We start from the raw sequence: 24,011 nt of genomic DNA, 5'->3' as shown, positions 1-24,011 counted from the left end.
ATATATAAACCAGTACACACACACACACACACATAATTGAAATAAAATATATATCTTAGATGACAATTCAAAATGAATAAAAATGACAAAAATACAGAATTGCTCAAATTAAATTAAAATGAAGTCTGCTTTGTAACTTTTTTTTGTACAGCATCTGTAGATTAACATTCTGTTCTCTTACATGCCTGTGTGATTCCAGCGCCATCTAGAGCAGGAGAATGAATGAGTTGGAGGACCAAGAGTACAGCTACAAAAGAGAGTTCTCTGAAGGGTCTCTTGTTCCTTTACACCACACCCATGAAAGTCCTAGAATGGCAAATCTCATCGGTCATGGGATGCATTCAGTACTGGGATACTCCAGGATGGAAGAATCCCTGCGGGAGGATGACTACCCCACTTACAGGATTCTTCATCCACTAACATGTGATCCTTTGCCTCCAGTAGCCCACTTTAGCTCAGCGTCCTATCCTGAATATTTAGTGGCTCAGTCTAACCATTATCAGCATGTACTAGGCCAACCGTACAGCTCCTGGCCATCCCAGGAGGCTTTTCATTACGCCATGTCATCAGTGAGTGTGCACAAATCGAAAGTATTTGCTATGTGAAATATGAAATCTCATTTAAGAGTCAGAACCAAACACATAATGCATTTCCAGTGATTAGGTTAGGTCTTTAACTCATTAAATTGTTGATTTCTTTCTATCATAGGGAGCTGTCACCAGTATCAGCTCTGATGGTGCAGATGTTTACAGTCTGGAGGGTTATTCTACACATCAAGGATTTAGACATCATGATGTAATGTGCAATCTGAAGATGTTTGTGTTGTGTATGTGAAGCTTGGGTTCAAAGGGACTTAATGGATTCTTTTTATATAATTTTCCAGAGAATTCAGCCCCATGCTCTTCTTGTGTCGCCTCATGACCAGAAGCTTCCAGCTGAGACGTCCAATATTTTTCAGGTATCATCTCTCTCAAATGCCTTATTATTGCAATATATATTATTGCCACACACACACACACACACACACACACACACACACAGGTTTACATTTGTGAAAAGTGGGGACATCCCATAGGCGTAATGGTTTTTATACTGTACAGACCGTATATTCTATTGCCCTTTACCAACCCTACCCCTAAACCTACCCCTTACAGGAAACTTTGTGCTATTTCAGATTTTCAATACACTCCATTCTGTGTGATTTATAAGTGTTTTGAAAAGTGGGGACATGGGGTAATGTCCTGAAAAGTCACCTTCTCCTTGTAATACCTATGTCATACCTTTGTCATTATACACATTTATGTCCTCATTTGTCACAAAAACACGTACACACACACACACACACACACACACACACACACACACACACGTCCTCATTATTCTCTCAAAAAAGAAACAAAAAATGGTCAAACAAAATCAGTCATGGGTCAAACATCTATAGTATAATAAAATATTTGCCATTTTATGTGGTTTTCAAAAAAAAAAAATCATCAATGAATGGACAAAAGATCCTTGATTTATCCAAACAATAAAATACCTGTTTTTTTACAATCATTATATTTGCATTTTCATTTGATGCCACTAGTCAGAAATTACACACTCATCACTCATGTTTTTGTTTGAGTGTCAGGGGCAGATTGTGCCAGATCTTTGATAAATATAAATGAAGCCATTTCAAAAGTGATGAAACAGGCCATCTGCTTGGAGATGTTACAGCCAGTGCAGGTTGTGTGTGATGTGACCGGTGGAGGGCAGGTCGTCGTGCTGAACCATTGCAGTCCCATTCAGATTCACAGAGTCTCTGCCAAAGCCATCTGACCAGAGCTACTCTACTGAGGACCACTCACCCACTGGAAAAGGTGAAACCTGAATACACTATCATGGTCATTTTCCATGCTCCTTAGAGTTGAACAGACCTTATTTCTTGCTGTACCTATCAGCCTTCTTTATAAATAATAAAGAAAAAGAGTTGTTGTTGTTCATCAGGCTAGAAAAGGAATCCATGAATCCTGAGTCAAGACAAACTGTGTACAAATGGAGGAAATTCAAGATCATTGTAATAGTCCATGAGGTTACAAATGAACCCAGAGTAACTTCTAAGCAACTAAAGGCCTCTCTCAAGTTGGCTAATATTAATGTTCATGAGTCCACCATTAGGACAACACTGAATAACTATGGTGTGCATGGCAGAGTTGAGAAAGCCACTGCTCTCCAAAAATAACTTAGCTGCCTGTCTGCAGTTTGCTAAAGATCATGTGGACAAGTCAGAGGACTAATGGAAAAATGTTTTGTGGATGGATGAGACCAAAATAGCACTTTTTGGTTTAAATGAGAAGCGTTATGTTTGGAGAAAGGAAAACACTGCATTCTAGCATAAGAACCTTATCCCATCTGTGAAACATGGCAATGGTGGCCTGTTTTACTGCATCTGGGCCAGGACAGCTTGCCATCATTGATGGAACAATGGGTTCTGAATTATACCAGTGAATTCTAAAGAAAAATGTCAGAACATCTGTCCGAGAACTGAATCTCAAGAGAAAGTGGTTCGTGCAGGAAGACAACGACCCCAAGCACACAATTCGTTCTACCAATAAATGAAGAAGAACGAAGTTAATGTTTTGGAATGGCCGAGTCAAAGTCCAAAACTCAATCCTGTTGTGGAAGGACCTGAAGTTAAATTTATTTTAAATTAATAAATCACATTTTTACCTTTTTTTTTTTTAGCTTCATCAGGCGCTTTGCCCTTCTCAGATTGTAGAACAGGAAGAGGAGGGGCAGACCAAAGGACATAGACGGTGCGAGTGTCATTACTGTAAAACCTCACAGCTCTCATGTTCATTCTAGACAACTCAACTGCAATGTTTGTAAAACAGTTTAAATTATGGCATAACTATTCTTTGTTTATTAGTGTGAAGTGGGAAAAATCAAAGCGACCTTGCAACTGCACAAAATCTCAGTGTCTGAAACTGTAAGTATTTTTTTTAAGCCTTTATTTTTATCAGATGTTACCTCTGACCGCTATTAACAACTTTATTTGTTTTGGTCATGATGACTGATGCTTCTGTACAAAAATAACTGCTTTGTCCTGACCATGAAAAATAAGCTCTTACCAAACAATTTCTTTGGCAGTTATTGTGAATGTTTTGCGAACGGAGATGTTTGCAACAACTGCAAATGCTTAAACTGCTACAATAATACTGAACATTACTTGGAGAGATTCCAGGCTATAAAGGTCAACCACATGACAGAAACCTCTTCAAATAAACCAACTTAAATGATCTCTTTGACTAGATGCCACTGATAAACCTATTATATTCCACACTTTTATTGCTCTTTAGGCCTGTCTGGACAGGAATCCAGGGGCTTTTCGGCCTAAGATTGGCAGTAGGAAACAGGGGAATGTGAAGGGATGTCACACAAAAGGCTGCAACTGCAAGCATTCAGGTTGCCTAAAGAACTACTGCGAGTGTTATGAGGTAAGCTGACCTGATGTGTGATGTATTTTCAGTAGTGTAATTATTAGGAGCCACTTTACACTGTAATTCAGTGTAAAGTGGTAAAATAATGCACGTCCACCTGCAAGTGTGTGGGCTGCCGAAACTATGAGGAAAGCCCTTCGAAGAAGAGCTTTGAGCAGGACAGGCCAGACTCCAGCATCTACTACCTGATCAGGTACATGTGAGACCACTGTAATACTGTAATCATGTAAAAACAGCAAAATAATCAATAATTTTGTTTGTGTTTTTTTTAATTTCATTTCTTAAAAATACAATTAAAATGAAAACACTAGGAACTGTAGGCTTGTCTTGTCAAAAATGAGCAGATTAGATGTATATTCTTGTTACTGCAAAGCTTAATGTTCAGCAGTCATTACTCCAATATTCAGTGTTACGTGATCCTTCAGAAATCATTCAAATATACTGATTTGGTATTTTTTTCAGAATTCTTTGATGTATAGAAAGTTCACTGAACAGCATTTATTTGAAATTTTTTTTTGTAACATTATAAATGTCTTTACTGTCCTTTTGATCAGTTTAATGCTTCCTTGTTGAATAAATGTCTTTCTTTCTTTCTTTCTTTCTTTCTTTCTTTCATACTTACCCCAAACTTTTGAATGGGAATGTATCATGGTTTCCTTTCCATAAACATAAAGCATAAAAAGCAGCACAACTGTTGAGCAGCAAATCAACATATTAGAATGATTTCTGAAAGATCATGTGACACTGAAGACTGGAGTAATGATGCTGAAAATTCAGCTTTACTATCACATAAATAAATTACATTTTAAAATACATTTAATCAGAAAACAGTTATTTAAAAATTTTAATAATATTTTGTAATACTACTGTATTTACTGAGAGATATATATATACAGTGGGTACGGAAAGTATTCAGACCCCCTTAAATTTTTCACTCTTTGTTATATTGGTAATATATAGATACACCTCACTTCCGCTATATTGTGTGACAATGTGGTCTTTTAGTAGGCGTTTCCCTCCCACCTCCACTTCCTCTGCACTGGCTGTGACACTGCAAGCTCATATGCAATTAGAGTCACTCACAACAATAAGTGGAACTGTCAGCGATGTCATGTCTATTATATTTTAAGAGTAAAAATAAGGGCCCAAGACTTTCAAGGTTGGTCCTTAGTAGATCATGTGAATCAAGAGGCCTTCAGTGTCACTTTCAAGATTGATTGGATATGGATTTCTGTGAACTGTTAGCCCACATTTATAGCATCACTGTAAACTAACCGAACGAGATTGAGGTTACAGGCTACTGCTTGTGTCGTGCTTTGTTGGTTGTTTTTCAAATGGTAGTAAATGAGAGCAGTAGGGTTTTGTTATTCCTTTGGTCACTGAGGGTGTCTCTGTTGATAGGAGTCCTCTGGTGTGCATCACGCCTGATGTCGTGGAAGCCACATGCGGCTGTCTCCTCGTCCAGGCTGAAGAGGCTGAGAAGGAAGGGTACACTTCGGCTCACGCTGAGAGAGTGATTTTGGAGGAGTTTGGCCAGTGCTTGACGCAGATTGTCCGATCAATATTCAAATCCACCAGCATGCAATTAAATGAGTAGCTGGGGAACAAATGCTCAGTGTTACAATCAATCCAGATGTGCTTTGGTTACCAACAAGTGTTTGTTTTCATTTACTTTAACATTAGGAGATGCTTTAAAAATTCACATCCTCACGACTTTAATAGCACATTTTATTTATAGTTATTTAAATATACAGTATATATATTTTTACTATTATTTATTGTTTGTTTGTTCCTTTATTTTCTTTTCATTCCCACCACGTCACATCTGCAGGATTTTTAATTATATTTAATTACATTATCTAAAAATTATCAATAGCCAAAAATCTTCTATTGCCAAAAAAAGCAACATCTTTGACAAAACCTTACTTTTAAACAATTTGAACAGGAGCAATGTTCACATGTTTTTTCTACATTACCTGTTGCTTGTTCTGGAAAGTTTTATCCTGTTCGGAAGCTTGATCTCGGTTCAAGCATTACAAATTTAGCGTGGCATTTTCATTTTGTCATCTGTGGTTGTTTTTCTGTAATGGAGCTGTCACTGTGTTTATGCATCAGTGACTTTTTTCTGTGTCAGTATTTATTTATTTATTGAAATATAAATGGTATGTTACTTAAAAATGATTAAAATATTTATTATTATATACTTTATTTCCATTCATTCCCACCACTTCACACCTGAATGATTTTAAATGAACATTTTATTCATATTTATATATATTTAGTAACACTTTACAATAAGGTTCCATTAATTAATGTTAGTTAATGTATTAACTAACATGAACAAACAATGAACAATACATTTATTACAGTATTTATTAATCTTTGTTAATGGAAATACAGTAGTTCATGCTGATTCACAGTGCATTAACTAATGTTAACTAACACAACTTTTGATTTTAATAATGCATTAGTAAATGTTGAAATTAATATTAATAAGATTAATAAATGCTGTAGAAGTAGTGTTCATGCTTAGTTCATGTTAACTAAAGTAGTTAACCTTATTGTAAAGTGTTACCATATATTTTAATATAAATGTTACTTAAATATTATTTTAATTTTTACTATTATTTATATTACCACATTACCTGTTGCTTGTCCTGAATGTTTTTACTGACCCGGAAACTTGATCTCGGTTCTTGTGTCAGGGAATTTCGGTCAGGTTCTCAGTGCAGTCATTTCTATGCATTAGAAATTTAGTGTGGCATTTTCATTTTGTCATTTGTGGATGTTTTTCTGTAATGGAGCTGTCACTGTGTTTATGCATCAGTTACTTTTTTTCTGTGTCAGTATTTATTTATTTAAATATAAATGTATGTTACTTGAAAATTAAAATATTTATTATTACTTATATATATTTTTTATATTTCCATTCATTCCCACCACTTCACATCTGAATGATTTTAATTGAACAGTTTATTCATATTTATATATTTTAATATAAATGTTATTTAAATATTATTTTAATTTTTAATATAGTTTATATTACCACATAACCTGCTGCTTGCCCTGAAACCTTGTTTACTGTTAGAAAACTTGATCTTGGTTCTTGTGTCAGGGAATTTCGAACAGGTTCTCACTGCAGTCATTCCATGCATTAGAGATTTAATGTGGCATTTTCATTTTGTTTATTTTCTGTAATGGAGCTGTCACTGTGTTCATGCATCGGTGACTTTTTTTCTGTTCCAGTGAGATATATATAAATTGACTGACATCCTGCTCTTTTTTTAAATCATTCCATTTCTTACATTTTTATCTTAACACTTACCAAATCCCACTTTAGTTCAAATTTGACATCGCCTTTTATGCAAGCAACTCAGTTCGGATTCAAGGTTGAGACACTTTTAGGAGAAACATGTGTTTTTCCTCATGTGTAGAATTTTAGAGACACAGCTGTAGGGTAAACCTCACCGTATTGATTTTCATTATGGCAGATGCTCTTGACGTCAGGCGTTTGTGCAGGTTAATGTAGAGAGCGTTCCTTATTGTAAAGTGTTACTATATATTTTAATATAAATGTTACTTAAATATTATTTTAATTTTTACTATTATTTATATTACCACATTACCTGTTGCTTGTCCTGAATGTTTTTACTGACCCGGAAACTTGATCTCGGTTCTTGTGTCAGGGAATTTCGGTCAGGTTCTCAGTGCAGTCATTTCTATGCATTAGAAATTTAGTGTGGCATTTTCATTTTGTCATTTGTGGATGTTTTTCTGTAATGGAGCTGTCACTGTGTTCACGCATCAGTGACTTTTTTTTCTGATCCAGTGATGCATATAAATCGATTGACATCCTGCTCTTTTTTTTTTTTTTTAAATCGTTCCATTTCTTACATTTTTATCTTAACACCTTCCAAATCCTACTTTAGTTAATAAAAGGGTTAATTTGACATCACCTTTTATGCAAGCAACTCGGTTCAAGCCATTTTGGATTCAAGGTTGAGACACTTACGAAAAACATGAGTGTTTTACTCATGTCGAATTTTACAGACACGGCTGTAGGGTAAACCTCACCGTATTGATTTTCATTATGGCAGATGCTCTTGACGTCAGGCTTTTGTGCAGGTTAATGTAGAGAGCGTTCCCATGATAGGACAAGGTGCAAGCAAGTGATGTCCCTCGCAGGGGGTTGTATCGAACATTGGGTCCTGTTGTTAAAGAAGGACATAAATAGAGGAGTAGAGAACTGGACCGTTCAGATTTGTTTAGTTCTTCTGATCAAAAACGACCTTTTATGCAAGCAACTCGGTTCAAGCCATTTTGGATTCAAGGTTGAGACACTTACGAAAAACATGAGTGTTTTACTCATGTCGAATTTTAGAGACACGGCTGTAGGGTAAACCTCACCGTATTGATTTTCATTATGGCAGATGCTCTTGACGTCAGGCTTTTGTGCAGGTTAATGTAGAGAGCGTTCCCATGATAGGACAAGGTGCAAGCAAGTGATGTCCCTCGCAGGGGGTTGTATCGAACCTTGGGTCCTGTTGTTAAAGAAGGACATAAATAGAGGAGTAGAGAACTGGACCGTTCAGATTTGTTTAGTTCTTCTGATCAAAAACGATTCTTGATCCGACAAAAATGGTAAATATGCATATACATATTTTTATGTGCATACATTAGCATAGAATACCAAATGATTTTTCATCTGTTTTCTCTACATAGATATCAAGAATGTGGATTTTATGGACGTGCACAGTGATATTTTTACTGATGAGGGAGTATCATTGCATTCAGAAGGTACTTTTTAAAAAATATGTAATACCTTTGTTTATTACAATTATGTTTTGCTGTTTCTTTTACTTATTTACCGTTCATGTCTTTTAATAGACCACATTATCCAAGAACTGGGGACCACAGTCAATGCTTTACCTAAAGGGAAAATGTGAGTGTTGTCTGGTCTCCCTCATACTCTTCAAGTAATCAAATCAATTACCTGTTAATGCCGATCCTGAGTGTTTGTTTTAGCTGATAATATTCTGTTTGAAACTGTGATATGAATATAAGAGCCCAGATTTTGATTTCTTGCAGTATTCGTATTGAATTTCCTTCCCCCCCCCAGATGGAAGACGATTTGTTCCTGACATTGATGACATTATTTCAAGTTCAGGGTTGAAAAGCTGGTACGCAGTTCTCAAAGGTGTGGATCGAGATAATTCCTTAACGTGTGAAATGGTTGCAGATACTACAGGTGAATGAAGTTCTTGAGTTGCTTTACCTTTCATAATCCTGACCGGTGTGTTTTCTTTAAGGGTTTCAGAAATTGAAGTCGCTGAATGCAAGAAAACAATCAGGATTGTTCAAAACGCAGAACTTTGTTATCCGTTAACTGAAGTGAAAAGTTTTCACAGCTAACAAGGAACATTCTCAGAAGGTTCTTGCAAAGTTCTCTCAAACGTTATGAACAGACATTCTTCCAGTAGCATTAATAGGACATTTGTTCAAATTCATCTGGTCTTTAATAATGTTATCAAAACATTCGCACTAAATTGTTGTTTATACATTGTTCATGAAACAATTCTCTGAAACATTTTAGTTGGACATTACACTCTTAAAAATAAAGGTGCTTCACGATGCCATAGAAGAACCGTTTTGTCTAAATGGTTCCATAAAGAACCTTTAACATCTGAAGAACCTTTCTGTTTCACAAAAGCTTCTTTGGGGCGAAAGAAGGTTCTTCAGATTATAAAAAGGCAAGAAAGAGATGGTTCTTTAAAGAACCTTTGACTGAATGGTTCTTTGTGGAACCAAAAATGGTTCTTCTATGGCATCGCTTGAAGAACCTTTTGAAGCACCTTTATTTTTAAGAATGTACTTGTTGAAGAACATTCAAAAATAACATTCCCATAATGTTTGCAAAATTATAACATTAGCATGTACATATAGAACGTTATTTTAATGCTTCTCTGATGTCAACTTATCCAAGAAAAAAAACTTTTTTTAAAACATTTAGACATTATGAGAACATTTATAAATAATGTTTTCATAACTTAATGGGAGTGTCAACAAAACTTAGAACGTCTTTTTGTTAGCTGGGTCTGTACAGTGTGCCATATTTTGTAATGTTTAAGATTCAGAATAAATCTATTTATGTCAAATATCTGGGGGGAAAAGAACTGTTTATTTTGGTCTGCTGTTAAGTTGTATTGTTCTGACATTAAACTGTCTAGCTTTATAATCTTTAGGAATTCACAATTAAGATGGAATATCCCAATGTTCTAACAGTGTTGCCAGTCATATTTTATAAATAAAACTACTTTGGTTTGATGTGTTAACAGAAAACATTCACAGTGACGCTGAATTATATCCTAAGTTGTCATATATGGTTATTTTATGCATCCACGTTTCAGTTGCTTTACACTTTCTCAATAAACTGAGGTACTTCAGATGACCTTAAATGCCTCCGACTCTCAGCCAAAGTCCAACAGCTGCAAAAAGAGAGATCAGGTCATGTGAGCCAGCCGTGTCGCTTGATCAGAGAGCAATGGCTCCTTTCACTGCCCTCATGTGCTTCAGTGTGTTCAATGAAAACACTGGGAGACATTCTCTCAATATGTGTCTGTTTAACAGCGAAAATTAATTTATAAGCTCTGCAAAGTAAGTTCATATTTCTCTGTCTGTCACCATGCCTTTAGCCAGTTTTACTTTCTCAGGGTCGCATAACCTTGCAGCAAGCCATTCTGAATATGTTTGTGTTGTAATTTGAGCAAGTATTTGTATGAAAGGACTAAGATATATGCTCTGGTAAAGCTCAGGCACTTTAACATGATCAATTATTGCTTGATTGTTTACACAGTGGCAGGGAAATTACCTTACAGGATGCAAATAAGCGGTTATGATCACAAACTAATGCATGAAAACATTACAAAATTCATCAAATCCGTTACTAATATTTGCTCATGTTTGTACTGTTTTCCCACTAAATATGATGTCACTTCCTAGATGATAATGTAATTAAAGGATTCGATCCAAATTCACACCTGCAGTTAGGTTTGATTAAAAACAATGTTTTCATCCTTAAACGTTTGAGTATATTTATCCAATACGCTAAACACACTACTGTACAAAAGTTTGACGTCTGTAAGAATTTTTTTTTAATCTTGTGCTCACCAAGGCTACATTTATTTGATCAAAATACAGTAAAAATAGTAATACCGTGAAATAGTTTGGCAATTTGAAATGCCAATTTGATGCTAGAAAAGCCCTATTATTATCAATGGTGAAAACAGTTATGCTGCTATTATTTTTTTATAAAAATCTAAAGTTTTTTTTTTCTTGCTCAATAAAAGCATTCATTTCTTTCAAAACCGGTAATGATGGTGACATTGCTTATATATCCACAGTGTTGGGGAAAGTTACTTTTAAAAGTAATGCGTTACAATATTGCGTTACTCCATAAAAAAGTAACTAATTATGTTACTTAGTTACTTTTTATGGAAAGTAATGCGTTACGTTACTTTTGCATAACTTTTAAAATCTGGACAGGGCTTGCTTGTTTGTTTTTAAAATAAAAAAGTTATATTTTTGGCAAATATAAAAGCCTTTTCACACCAAAAGTGAAATGATTAAGCCTCAGGCTGAAGGGAAAGTACATTTACATCCGTACAGTAGAATGCAGAAGAAGACATTTCAACACACTTCAGCAATAAAAAAAGTTGTCTTGAGTAATTTGTGCTGATTAGTACGGTTGAACTGGATCATCGAAGGTCAGAAGCAAAGACATTGCTTAATAGAATGGGATTAAATACATAACGCATATTTGTGTTGTTTAATATTTAATTATTGCAAGTTTGCGTCATATTCTGAGTCGCATTATTTTTATTCATTTTGAGGAATACTGAATCTGTGTGTTTTTTGTGTGTGTGAGTGAGATGAATAAATGCATATTCATATTTATTTAGAACTACATTAACATCTGATTTCTCTCAACATGGGGACAGGAGAGCTGTCAATCAATAAATTGAAAAAAAAAAAAGTATTATTTTTTTGAAAAAGTAACTCAGATATTCTCTTGTAAATTAAAAAGTAATGCATTACTTTACTAGTTACTTGAAAAAGTAATCTGATTACGTAACTCGCGTTACTTGTAATGCCTCACCCCCAACACTGTCTACCAATAGCTCTATCTTCTGGTACATTACTGGTGAGGCAGAAGGAACTCTGAACCAGTGGTTGTGGGTTACCAAGGTTAACAGTTCCTTGTTGAACAAGTTCAAGTTCAACTTACACCTTCAACAGTACATATCTTTTGAAATACAGGCTTGAAAAGCATTAATTTAACACAAACACTAAAATATAAGAAAATAATTAATAAAATTCAAAGAAAAGATGTAGAAAATAAAACAAGAGGCACTCAAAGAATAATAGAAACGCATGAACAGACTGCATTTTGTGCCTTCTGACTTTTGTGTTTTTTCTGAACTGTAAGACGCGTTGCAGGTTGCAGCCATCCTCTTGACTTCAGGCACTAAAACTCTCTGCATCTTGCTGCGTCTGCACGCAAACCGGATAGCCAATTAAACAGAGCGAGCTTATCACACGCGCAGCGGATTGGCAAACCAGCACGCTTCTTTTTTTCCTCTCCCTGACCTTAAACAGGACTTGGCAGGTGGACAGGAAACTGCAGCTCTCGCTTTCCCTGTAGGGCGCATTTCGAGACCACTGGAGCCGCGCGCGACTGCGTTTGCATATATCCAACAACAGGACGATGTCAGGCTTGAATCGCTCGTTCTACCTGCTGAGGAGTGTGATGAGACACCAAATCACACCCAAAGCGAATATTTCAGCCAAGCCAGCCAAGCATGTGCTGTCCGCTGGGGTGAGTATGAGTAGACTTCCACGCGAATACAAGCTTGCGCACTTTGACCAGACTGACGGAGTGCGCAACAGTGTGACGCCCTGTGAAAAAATATGTTTACATGTAATACCTGAATAGGCGAAGCTATGCAAGTATGACATGAATACCTGTATAGAAATAATATCTGACCCGGTGTAATTAAAAGTGAGACGGGACAAATTCGATAACTCCATTGATTGTATTTGTGCGCTCGCGTACAGTGTGGAGATGGCGCGTGGGTGGGTTTTCTGTCATAACAACATTTTCGTACCCTGTAAAATTAAGAAAGTAATTTTAGAGTCTTTAATTATTGGGTTTGAAATGCTTCGTGGCCTTATACGTTTCTGGAAAACAGCCAATTGTATGACCTTCTCGGACAAATAAAGTCGTCCTGTTGGGAAGTCTTCCAGCTCAAATGTTTTCAATCCTTGTTTAACCTGAGACCCAGCTATGGAGTTGTTGCCTCTGTAGTGGACATTCTATTCGAGTGAATGTCTCTGAGACCTCACATGCCACAGCTTTAAGTCTGGATGTCCTGTACAGAGCACATTCAGGGCTTTCCACCATCATCACTCCCTCTCCTTGGTTTTTAAAAATGCCTGACATTGATTTAGTGATAAAATTGTACATCCTTATGAAAATATGATAATATTTTGTAATTACAATTTAAAACTGGTGAATTTTCTAATTGTTTGTCATAAATCAACATCTCAGGGAAATGTTATGGGGTTTCAAATAAAAATATGACTTCTTGAAATATTAGATATTATTATGACAATCTGGCCAATTACTACTCCCATTATTACACTTCTTTTTTCAACATGCTGTGCCAACAGCACTTTAATATGCAAATGAGATACAGTGTATAGATAACATTGTGCTTAGTGGGAAAGCCAGTTTATGGAATTTTTACACACATATTGCATAAAGCAAAATTGTATATCAAATCATTTTGTTATATGTTTTATAACATCCTTAAATAAAGTTAGGTATAAAAAAAATCCTGAAACCTAAAAATTGATTGGTGATTAAAAAAAAAAAAATCCCATTGTTTTTGCCTTTTCATGTCTATTCTTGTCTTTTTTTTTTTTTTTAGAAAAACTGAGTCCTGGTGTCCTCTACAGAGGACATAGCATAACATATGAATAAAATATATTTTTCAAAAATGTTATTTTACCATTTTTTTCTTATGCTCTAAACAATGTAATGACATGAAAAAATACTAGATTCACAAAGCTTTTTATTTCTGGTTCTCAGGTTAATGCTGGTTTACTAGCCTGGACCAGCTAAAAACCAATTTAGACCAGCTAATCCAGCTACTATGTCCCAAAACACAAATACCTCAGATGTATTTTATTTTCCATCTGGGGTAAGTTAGTTGTGCACTGCTACGTTTTGCCCAAATAAAAATCGCATAATAGTCTCTAAGGGAAAAGGCACCAAAAATATAGCCAGCTTGAGTTTAATGCATGGGAAAATAGCTTGGCTAGTTTATTTAAAAAAAAAAAAAGAAAAAAAGTCTAGACTAATATAGTTCAGCATCTGATGACCGTCTTTGCGTTCTCAATGCAGGAGCAAATCTTTGTAATGATGACCATGTTCGTGACCATCCTGGGCCCCTCTGGATGGATCCTGACAAATCTGGAGGAGTACAAGAAACGTCCCGGCGCAGCTGAATAAGAACCGTCTGCCTCTGAGCTCTCCTTCTTGAGAAGACTATTTAACCTTGTTAAGAATGTTTTAATAAATGAATGTCCTTGAACGCTTCAACTGGTGGCACTGGTCTGTATCGAATAAAATACTTTATAATTTTAAATTGCATTCTGCATACAACACATGTGTTAAAAGACATAAGTCAACATAACTGAACTTAAAACTGAAATTAAGATTTGCTAAATTGAGGAGCTAAACTATTGCAATAAGCACACTAATTCACACGCACTTGTGGTGGTGTCCAATTTGCAATAAGCAGGAAATATTTTTTCCCGTAGATTAACCATTTAAATTCTGAGGATTTTTTTTAAAATCTAGACATACAAATAATGTATGTTTGACGGGTAAACCAGTTGTATGTTATACGGAACAAATCTGGAAAGGAATCCTGCCATCGACCCTTTTCACAGACTGTGATGACACGTTTCCAGTTTTTTTATATTTTCATTATTAACAACAACAACAACAAAAAGTACATTTATAACATTTTGTGTTATGTAACCTTAAATTACAGAATTAAATTAAATTACAGAAAATTGGTTAATGCCGCTGGGCGAGTGTTTCTAACACTCTCTCTCTTCTGTCCAATCTCTCAATACTTTTTCCTCTTTTGTAGTCATAGAAATGCTATCGTGGATTTTTTCTTTGCAATTGAAGCAAATAGGAACACAAATCTGTTGTTTCTGATCACCACTATAGACGTTACCCAACTACGATGATTTCCGCTTCTGAGGCCCAGAAAAACGTGAAAAGGATCCATTATTAAAAGATGACCTTAAAGTTACTGTAGAGTGCAGATGAATTATGCGGATTCAGTATTTGAAATGGTTTTTATAGAAACTGGAAATGTACCTTGCTTCTGACACGTTGCTAGTATACAAAATGAATCAAAATGTGCAAAGCTGCAAAACATATCTAATTAAACCAAGATCAGATATTGTAAATAAAAAGTCACAAAACTAACATTTCTTAAATACAAGGCTGAAGGAAAACATCGTCGTCTATTCTCTATTATGATTTTGCACTCAGCACTGCTCCATTGTTTCAGTGCAGGATGTGGGCGGTGTAGGAGTGGGAGTAACTGGACTTCAAATTAGATTTTGGAGTTCACTGAGGTCACACGTTCCCAAATGTAAAGAAGCAAACTACTGTATTTTTAGGGTTTCGCTTTAACAGTGCTGTTCTCAACAGTCAATACAGATCTATAATTAACAGACCTATTGATGACAAATGCGTGTGATTGTGGTTCAGATGAGTAGAGAAAAAAAAAAAATTTCAACAGTCAGACTCAAAATGCTAAAAGGGATAGTTCAACCAAAAAGTAAGATCTGTCATCATTTACTCACCCTCATGCCGTGTCCGATTTTCTTCTGCGGAACACAAAAGAAGATATTTTAAGGAACATTTTTAGCCCACGGCATAGAATTATTTTGAGGGGGTGAACTATCCCTTTACATTTTATATTGCATATAAAAACCAAAAGAATGATTGTGAAAACAAGTTGCTTTAATGACATAAAGATACACATATCACATAAAGAATCAAGACTCAGGGAGAATGCAACGCAAGGGAACATTTGGATGGGACAGACAGTGTGAAGGACATTTCTAAGTGAGGATGTCCTGAGCCTGGTGTTCCACCAATATGGCCATGTTCTTAACATCCCCACACCAGAAGTCCAGACGATCCTTCATGCCCTTAATCTGTGGAGATGGGAAAAACACTGGGTTGGCCGTAGAAAAAGCAAATGCATGTGTATATAATGCCTCGTTGAGTTGGACGTACCTGCTGCACATCCAGTACTCTGGGCTGAACCCAAGTCATGTGCACTTTATGCTCCACCTCGTCGATGCTTCCCTTGATCAGTCCAACAGACAGAGCTTTCATCACCAACAGCTCCACCTAAGAGAAAGGATAAGGATAAAACCATCTCACAGACACAGATTAAGTCTGGTCCTGGATTAAAAACACTTCTATGGTGACTGAAAACACCTCATTATTACTATCTTTAACCTGAGTCTGGCAATGTGTCTATTTGAAGATATCTTAGCCAACAACAACAAAAAAAAAGGAAAATAATTATTTTATTTTCTATTTAATGTTGTCTATCCATAATGCTGTATCTATTCATATATTAATAATACATTAAGAGAGCGAGAGAGAGAAAACAAACCTCATTCACTTGGATTTTTGCACTCTGTGCAATTTCCTGGAACGTCAGCTGCCTGTGATTGGCTGGCCGTGTGAAAGTCATCTATGAAGACAATCAATCATTAACTGTTTTAGCTTGGTTACTCCATAATGACTCTTCCTGTGCAGCTTAATTAGTAAATAATGATGTACCTTAACAAAATTACAATATATACATTTGGAGTCAATTACCAGCTTATTACATTTTTAATAAATAGCATTTATACCTCCATGACACAGAGTAACTGGATCTTCTGCATGAGTTTGGCCTCTTGAGCTGCAAGATCAGGCTTTGAGGAGAGAAAAACAAAAATTCATGCAGGTTCACACAGCAACAACATTGATGAATTTGAAAAACACTTGCACTCTGTGCAAAAATGGTGTTTCATGTACATTTAATAATAATAATAATAATAATAATAATAATAATAATAATAATAATAATAATAATAATAATAATAATAATAATAATAATAATAATAATAATAATAATAAAAAGTACATTTTGACTCAGTGTTGCCAGATCTTGCTAGGAAACCCCCCCCCAGCAAATAAGAACAAGCCCACTTTAATACAAGCCAGACAAACCAAAATATCGCAACCTGCACCTGCCAACATTATTAACTCCATAACCTGGATTGCTTTATGAGCTAAGATTAAAGAAGCTTAATAAACATCACTTATAATATAAGTACATTTTGACTCAGTGTTGCCAGATCTTGCTAGGAACCCCCCCCCAGCAAATAAGAACAAGCCCACTTTAATACAAGCCAGACAAACCAAAATATCGCAACCTGCACCTGCCAACATTAATAACTCCATAACCTGGATTGCTTTATGAGCTAAGATTAAAGAAGCTTAATAAACATCACTTATAATAAGTGGACATGACAACACTTTAGAAGTGCGCTTCTTACAAACGAGTCTCAGGTCAAAATATTACTTCAGTCAAAATTAGCAGATGCCAAACGTGCGAGACGCCAGAACGTTGCTATGGTTAACCGTGGTTGTCACTCCTGAAACTTTACAGTGTGAACATGGTGTCAATCTTAGCAATTTCGAGAGTGAGTTCTGTACACACAAAACCATTATTTAGAGCAGTGGTTCTCAAACTGGGGTATGTGAGATGACGGTGGGGGGTACGCGAACAGAGTTTTGGCATTCATTTAATACCCCAACTTAAAGCAACATTAAAACCGAACGCATTTCTGACAAGCAAAATGCCGCTTCTAATGTAAAAACAGGAAAATGGGGGTGCCGTAAACGGTCAAATACATGATATCCAATCAGCTTACCTCAACTTTTGCGGTCAAAACTGATTGCATCCACACAAGCAGCATGCATGTGATAGGATGGCCGCTGAATATGCTGCTTTAGCAAATCATGCTGCTGTTCAATGTATCTTTAAAGTAGATCTTCACTTAAATATTGACACGCACTGTACATTGAGATCGATTTAAACTCTCTTAGATAGACACACTCTGTGCGTGTTATTGTTTTCATGTTTAAGATACGATCAAGAATGCAAATTTCCCCGAATATCTAAACGATGGCAAATGTGCCATTAAGTTTTACAACAGTTCAACAAAAAAGGTAATATTAAGTGAACATATTACATTTTAAATGTAGCCTACATTTTGAACAGAATATTGTCACGTTTGTTCTGTTTTGCAACGAAATAATAGTTCCAACGAAATCCGTATCATCTGGTGTGCGTCTCCAAGCATCATACAGCGGTGTTTCGTTAGTGAACGAATCTGCGGCTTTGAACGATTTGGAGAGTCAGTGATTAATAACCCATTCATAACTACAGCATTTTGCTTTGTTACTGAATGAATGAATGACGCGATGCCTGGCTCATTAAGACAGCGACTTGCCGCCACTTATTGGCCGTTTTATTTTTAAATCTACAAGTATCACTTCGATTTGGCATCATTTATTGCTTTATATATTATATTCATAATACACTTAATGAAATGTTAAGAATATGACATAAAACATACAATTAGTAAGGATATAAAATATTTGCCTCTGTAAATGTAAAAACTGCACCTGTAAATCAATTTAAGGGTGCAAATATTGTCCATTAATAGAAAAGGTGTGACTGCGGTCTAAGTGGAAGAGAGGGGGTATGCAGAAGAATGTTAAATACCCCAGGGGGTACGCCGCTGTAAAACGTTTGAGAACCACTGATTTAGAGGATTCACTCACATATTTAAAGGGGTCATATGATGCGATTTCAAGTTGTCCTTTCTCTTTGGAGTGTTACAAGCTGATTGTGCATAGATAAGATCCCTGAAGTTGCAAAGACTAAAGTCTCAAAACCAAAGAGATATTCTTTATCAAAGTTAAGACTCTGCCACGCCCCCCTAAAACGGCTCGTTCTAACACGCCCCCACATATCTACCTCACTATGTGGAAATATTTGCATAATGCCGCCCAAATGTGCACGCAAAGAAAGAAGGCGTGGTTTCAGTAACCACAGTTAGTGTTGAAGCAGCATGTCAGGGAAACGCTGTGTGTTTCTAGGCGAAAGCAAAAGCACTTTATTTGGCCTTCCGAAAGTAGATGCATTTAGGGATCTTTAAGATTACTTACAACAGAACAGTGATGCATTTTATGGACAACCGTTTCGTGAACCTAAGAGAGGAGGTAATTCTGACTTTGCTATGACAATCCGGCGCTTCTGAATCAGCTACTGTTTCGTTATTAGTTTAAGTATTTGCTATTGACTGTCCAAATGAAGAGTTTTGCACATCGTGTGTGTGTGTGTGTGTGGCATCATATGACCCCTTTAAATGTGGTTGTCACTCCTGAAACTTTACAGTGTGAACATGGTCAATGAACTGAGGTTCTAAAATGACCGACTGAATTATTATTATTACAAGTTATTAGACGCATGGGTAAATCTAATCAGAATCGCCTCTTACCTGTGTTCGAAATCACTGAGGAAGTTTTCATAGAGCTGTGGAAAGCAAATACAAACTTTTAAAAGGTTTCACAACACATTTCTAACGTGTGCAAATGCTGCTGAATCCTGATCTGATACTGTACCTGAATGAGAGTGTCCCCTTTGGAGAAATAGGGGTCCAGCACAAAGACGGTCAACTTCAGAGTCAACTGATGCCACAATCTGTCAAAAGAGAAAGACATAGATACATGTAAATGAATCTGTTCATCTGTCTATCAACCCATTTATATATAAACCTATATCTATGAATAAACTGATGGGCTGATATTTTAAGTCAAGCAGTTCAGTCAGGTACTGATTTGACAGGTTAACAACGTGTAAATGAATAAGGCATGATTTAAAGCAGTATATTACATTAAAAATATATTTACTACATAACTTTGTAAAGCCTCAATACATCTGATCTCAGATGAAACACCTGAAAACAACAACACCAGTACAGACCAGACATCTCACTTCAGCAATGACTTGCTAGCCACATAAACACGCCAGAGCTCATGTTACAATAACTGCAACAACAAATATGAAGCCAACACTGTCTTTAAACACATTCCAAGTGGACTAGGTAGATTATACGCATTTGCATAACTAATATAAGTCGCCTTTAGCTTAGCATGCTAAATGACTCAGCTAGCAAACATCATTCATACTTTCTGTTGTACAGATCCTCCAGTGAGTGCCACTCCGAGGCCATCTCAGGCGTCGGGCTCTTGCTCTGCTGTTGTTTGAGGTATCCGATGACATCTTTCATCTTGAATGTAGATGTTTGAGTGTTTGAGGAAGAAAAATGAAGCTCTCGCTGCTGTCACGAATCAATCTACACCAATAAACTGAATGGACGCCGAGCAGAACAGCGCGCTAGCGCCACATAGAGGTGTGGAGGCAGGGTTGCCAAGTTCCAGAAAAATACCAATACGAAGCTGACTCAAACAGTGTTGCCAACTTAGCAATTTTGTTGCTAAATTTAGCAACTTTTCAGACTACCCTAGCAACATATTTAGCTATTTTTTAAAATGAATTTGGCAACTTTTAGCAACTTTTGATAAGTGACTCAAACAATAAAAAGGCACAATTTACCATTTAAATTACACAAAAAGAGAAAATCCAAAGATGCTTAGCAGTACACACATCCTATCCGTTGTAACCCGAAAATGCGTAATTAAATATGCAGGTAAAAAAAGAACCTGTGGAAAAAACAATACAGAAAATTCCTTCATATTAACATAGTAGATTGTGCACTATTTTTTTTTACAGACTTTTCTTAGAGTGTAGCATACCAATACACTGCTGAAAAGTGTAATTGTTCAGAATTTGTTGTTTTACTTGTTTACTAGCTAATAATAATAATAAAAAAAAACGTAAATTGTAATCGTTCAAATATGTGTAAGCTTTCGATAACTCAGTGTATTTAAAAATCGTTATTTATATTTTAATATTATATTATTCATTTATATTATTATGAACAAATCTAAATGAACACATAAAAATATATGTTTTTGCTGAGATTTGACCATTTTGCGTCGTGATTACGTAATGACGTCATCCCTCAATGACATCACAACATCATTTAGCAACTTTTAGCAACAAATCAACCTTCCTTTAGCAACTTCCCCTGAAAATTAGTTGGCAACACTGGACTTTACCTGCATATTTAATTACGCATTTTCGGGTTACAACGGATAGTGTCCTGGAAAATTACTAGCACCTTTTCCATTTTTCTACATATTTTTCTTACAGTGTACTAACTGTTAGTACACTGTAAGAAAAATATGTAGAAAAATGGAAAAGGTGCTAGTAATTTTCCAGGACACTATCCGTTGTAACCCGAAAATGCGTAATTAAATATGCAGGTAAAAAAAGAACCTGTGGAAAAAACAATACAGAAAATTCCTTCATATTAACATAGTAGATTGTGCACTATTTTTTTTTACAGACTTTTCTTAGAGTGTAGCATACCAATACACTGCTGAAAAGTGTAATTGTTCAGAATTTGTTGTTTTACTTGTTTACTAGCTAATAATAATAATAAAAAAAAAACGTAAATTGTAATCGTTCAAATATGTGTAAGCTTTCGATAACTCAGTGTATTTAAAAATCGTTATTTATATTTTAATATTATATTATTCATTTATATTATTATGAACAAATCTAAATGAACACATAAAAATATATGTTTTTGCTGAGATTTGACCATTTTGCGTCGTGATTACGTAATGACGTCATCCCTCAATGACATCACAACATCATTTAGCAACTTTTAACAACAAATCAACCTTCCTTTAGCAACTTCCCCTGAAAATTAGTTGGCAACACTGGACTCAAAAGTTGAGTCAAAACCCGCCCAAATGGAACATCTCCTCTGATATTTTCAGGTCTCAGACAAGACTATTATTAAACACACACACACACACACACACACACACATTCCTCTTTACTTTTCTTCTCTTCACATGAACTCTTGTTTTGTCTACACACAAGCAGAATCAATGTGTAAGTAATTTACAGTGCTAATGTGGGCAAAACACACATAATCTCTAGTTTGTGACGTGACATTAAAGAGACCCTATAAAATCTCAGCGGTCCTTAGTAGGCCTGTTCATTCCGAGGAGCAATGCATATTAGTAAAAGTATCAATTTCTTTTGGCGGCAGTGGTACTTCAAATCTATGCTTTCATGTTGTTTACCCCAAATTCTGCCCCACCATCAGAATGTCTCAGAATGGGAAATCCAGGCTTATCAGACCAGGCAACTTTTGTAGTGTCCAATTTTAGTGAGCCTGTGCGAATTGTAACCTCAGTTTCCCATAATTTTTTTTTTAAATATTTTATTTTGCTTTTGAACTGTAATATAAACAAAAAATACAAAGCACAACTTTTTGCACAAGACAGGACAATACAAGACAAAAAGGAAAAAATTAATAAAAAATTGGGATGATACAGGATATCATAGTTATTACTGTGTAAAACCTCACTCGAAAAGAGAATCCATCCGGTCAATTGAAGTGTCTTCCATATAACGGAAAAGGGGTTGCCAAATTTTATAAAATACTTTACTTATATTTCTTAGCCAGTATGTAAATTTTTCCAAGGGTATACAGTTATTAACATCAGATAACCATAGACTTATGGGAATAACAGTATCAGAGTTCCACTTCATTGCAATGCACTTCTTAGCAATTATTAGTAGAATTTCTGTGAGTCTTATGGCATGATCTTGAGTAATATTGGAATTGGTGTAATTACCCAATAAACATATTGTTGGAAATCAGTTTCCCATTCTTAGCTGACAGGAGTATCGGTGTGGTCTTCTGCTGCTGCTTCAATGTTCGACGTGTTGTGTGTTCAGAGATGCTCTACTCCTGCATATCTCGGTTGTTAAGAGTGGTTATTTGAGTTACTGTTGCCTTTCTATCAGCTCAAATCAGGCTTGCTATTCTCCTCTAACCTCTGGCATCAACAAGGCATTTTCACCCATAGAACTGCCTCTCACTGGACATTTCTCTGAACCATTCTCTGTAAAACCTATGGTTGTGCATGAAAATCCCAGCAGATCAGCAGTTCCTGAAGTACTCAGACCAGCCCGTCTGGCACCAACAACCAGGCCATGTTCAAAGTCACTTAAATCCCCTGTCTTCCCCATTCTGATTCTCAGTTTGAACGTCTTGATCATGTCTACATGCCTAAATGCATTGAGTTGCCATGTGATTGGCTAACTAATTAGATATTTGTGTTAACAAGCAGTTGAACATACATACAGACAGACATACTTATATATACAGTACATACATACGTATACACACATACATATATGAATAAACAGCATTAATGATATGAAAATATCAACATAAAATTGTATTAAAGGGGTGGTTCTTTTTTTTCTAGGCTTGATTGTGTTTATGGGGTGCAGTCTAACATGTGTTAACGCTTATTTTTCACATAATTTACCTTTATTCCACACCACTCTGTGCCTTGTCTGAGAAACGTGCTGATCATTTCCTGCTTTTATGAAGCCCCACCCTCAGAAATAGGCGATGGGCTCTGATTGGTTAGCTAGCCCAGTGTTTTGTGATTGGCAAAACCGTCCCGCCCCTCACCTCAGCGGCATGTGCTCCGGTTGTATTGTAAACAACGGCGTTGTTAATATCGCTTATCAGTTTGAGCCCGATTGAGAAGCAGAGGATATTATTGAAGAGGATCGTGCAGAACCTGCGCAAGCACGGCTTTTAATGGTAGGCCTATTTCTTTTTTTGTTGTTGTCTCATACTTTTAGATATGCTGTTATTTGTAAATGCTACTGCTTATGTTAGCTTTTAATATACGGTTTTATCCTGATTAAAGCTTTAATACAGTACGGCAACTGCACGCGCGTCCATGTTTAACGCTTCTCAAAGCTATGTGAAAATAAGTGTATAATTGTAACAGTTCATTGTTGGAGCTGAGCTGAATGTGAGAGAGAGCGAGAGAGAGAGAGATGCAGAGCGTGTGCAGAGCAGGGGACGCGAGGAACAGTATTAAGAACACTTCTTTCGAACATTGATTTTGAAACTTGTGAATCCATTAGAATGTTAGAAGACAGAAAAGCGATTCATATATGAATAGATTTTTACGTGCACCTCTAGTTTTCTCTTCCTCTTCTCTAAAGGAGCACAGCATGGCCTCGCCCCCTTTGCAGCCTTTTTCCGAGGGCGGGGTTTATCAGGATTTGTTACGTCACAAACCCAGGAAGTAACTTGTTGTAGTCCCTACCAGCCGTTTTTGTAGGCATT

General features: G+C 36.1%; 3 protein-coding genes across 3 annotated transcripts; 2 read left to right on the top strand and 1 right to left on the bottom strand.

The window, feature by feature from the left end:
* The first annotated feature begins 218 nt into the window (after positions 1–218).
* LOC107583135 (protein lin-54 homolog) lies at positions 219–8,258 on the top strand. The gene is given in 11 exon segments (XM_016269248.1): positions 219–569; positions 709–795; positions 884–958; positions 1,708–1,797; positions 2,725–2,795; positions 2,909–2,968; positions 3,130–3,232; positions 3,339–3,476; positions 3,548–3,672; positions 4,881–4,967; positions 8,202–8,258. Coding segments are annotated over 11 exon segments (1,224 nt in total). The 3' UTR covers positions 8,239–8,258.
* Positions 8,259–12,125: 3,867 nt separating this feature from the next.
* On the top strand, positions 12,126–14,134 carry LOC107583154 (cytochrome c oxidase subunit 8B, mitochondrial-like). The gene is made up of 2 exons (XM_016269268.1): positions 12,126–12,354; positions 13,945–14,134. Exons 1-2 carry the CDS (start codon positions 12,244–12,246, stop codon positions 14,050–14,052), a joined length of 219 nt encoding a protein of 72 aa, XP_016124754.1. The 5' UTR covers positions 12,126–12,243; the 3' UTR covers positions 14,053–14,134.
* Positions 14,135–15,574: 1,440 nt separating this feature from the next.
* On the bottom strand, positions 15,575–20,099 carry LOC107583134 (26S proteasome non-ATPase regulatory subunit 13-like). Its single transcript, XM_016269247.1, has 7 exons — positions 19,897–20,099; positions 19,330–19,408; positions 19,206–19,240; positions 16,503–16,575; positions 16,259–16,339; positions 15,871–15,987; positions 15,575–15,788 (listed from the first exon to the last, which is right to left on the bottom strand). The coding sequence occupies exons 1-7, from the start codon at positions 19,995–19,997 to the stop codon at positions 15,693–15,695; spliced, it is 582 nt and encodes a 193-aa protein (XP_016124733.1). The 5' UTR covers positions 19,998–20,099; the 3' UTR covers positions 15,575–15,692.
* Between the last annotated feature and the right edge of the window lie 3,912 nt (positions 20,100–24,011).

Source organism: Sinocyclocheilus grahami, unplaced genomic scaffold, assembly GCF_001515645.1.
Source record: "Sinocyclocheilus grahami isolate Dianchi unplaced genomic scaffold, SAMN03320097.WGS_v1.1 scaffold50.1, whole genome shotgun sequence".
NCBI classification, from domain to species: Eukaryota; Metazoa; Chordata; class Actinopteri; order Cypriniformes; family Cyprinidae; genus Sinocyclocheilus; species Sinocyclocheilus grahami.
Note: the sequence above shows the minus strand (reverse complement) of the source record. Positions and strands in the feature narration are given on the sequence as shown.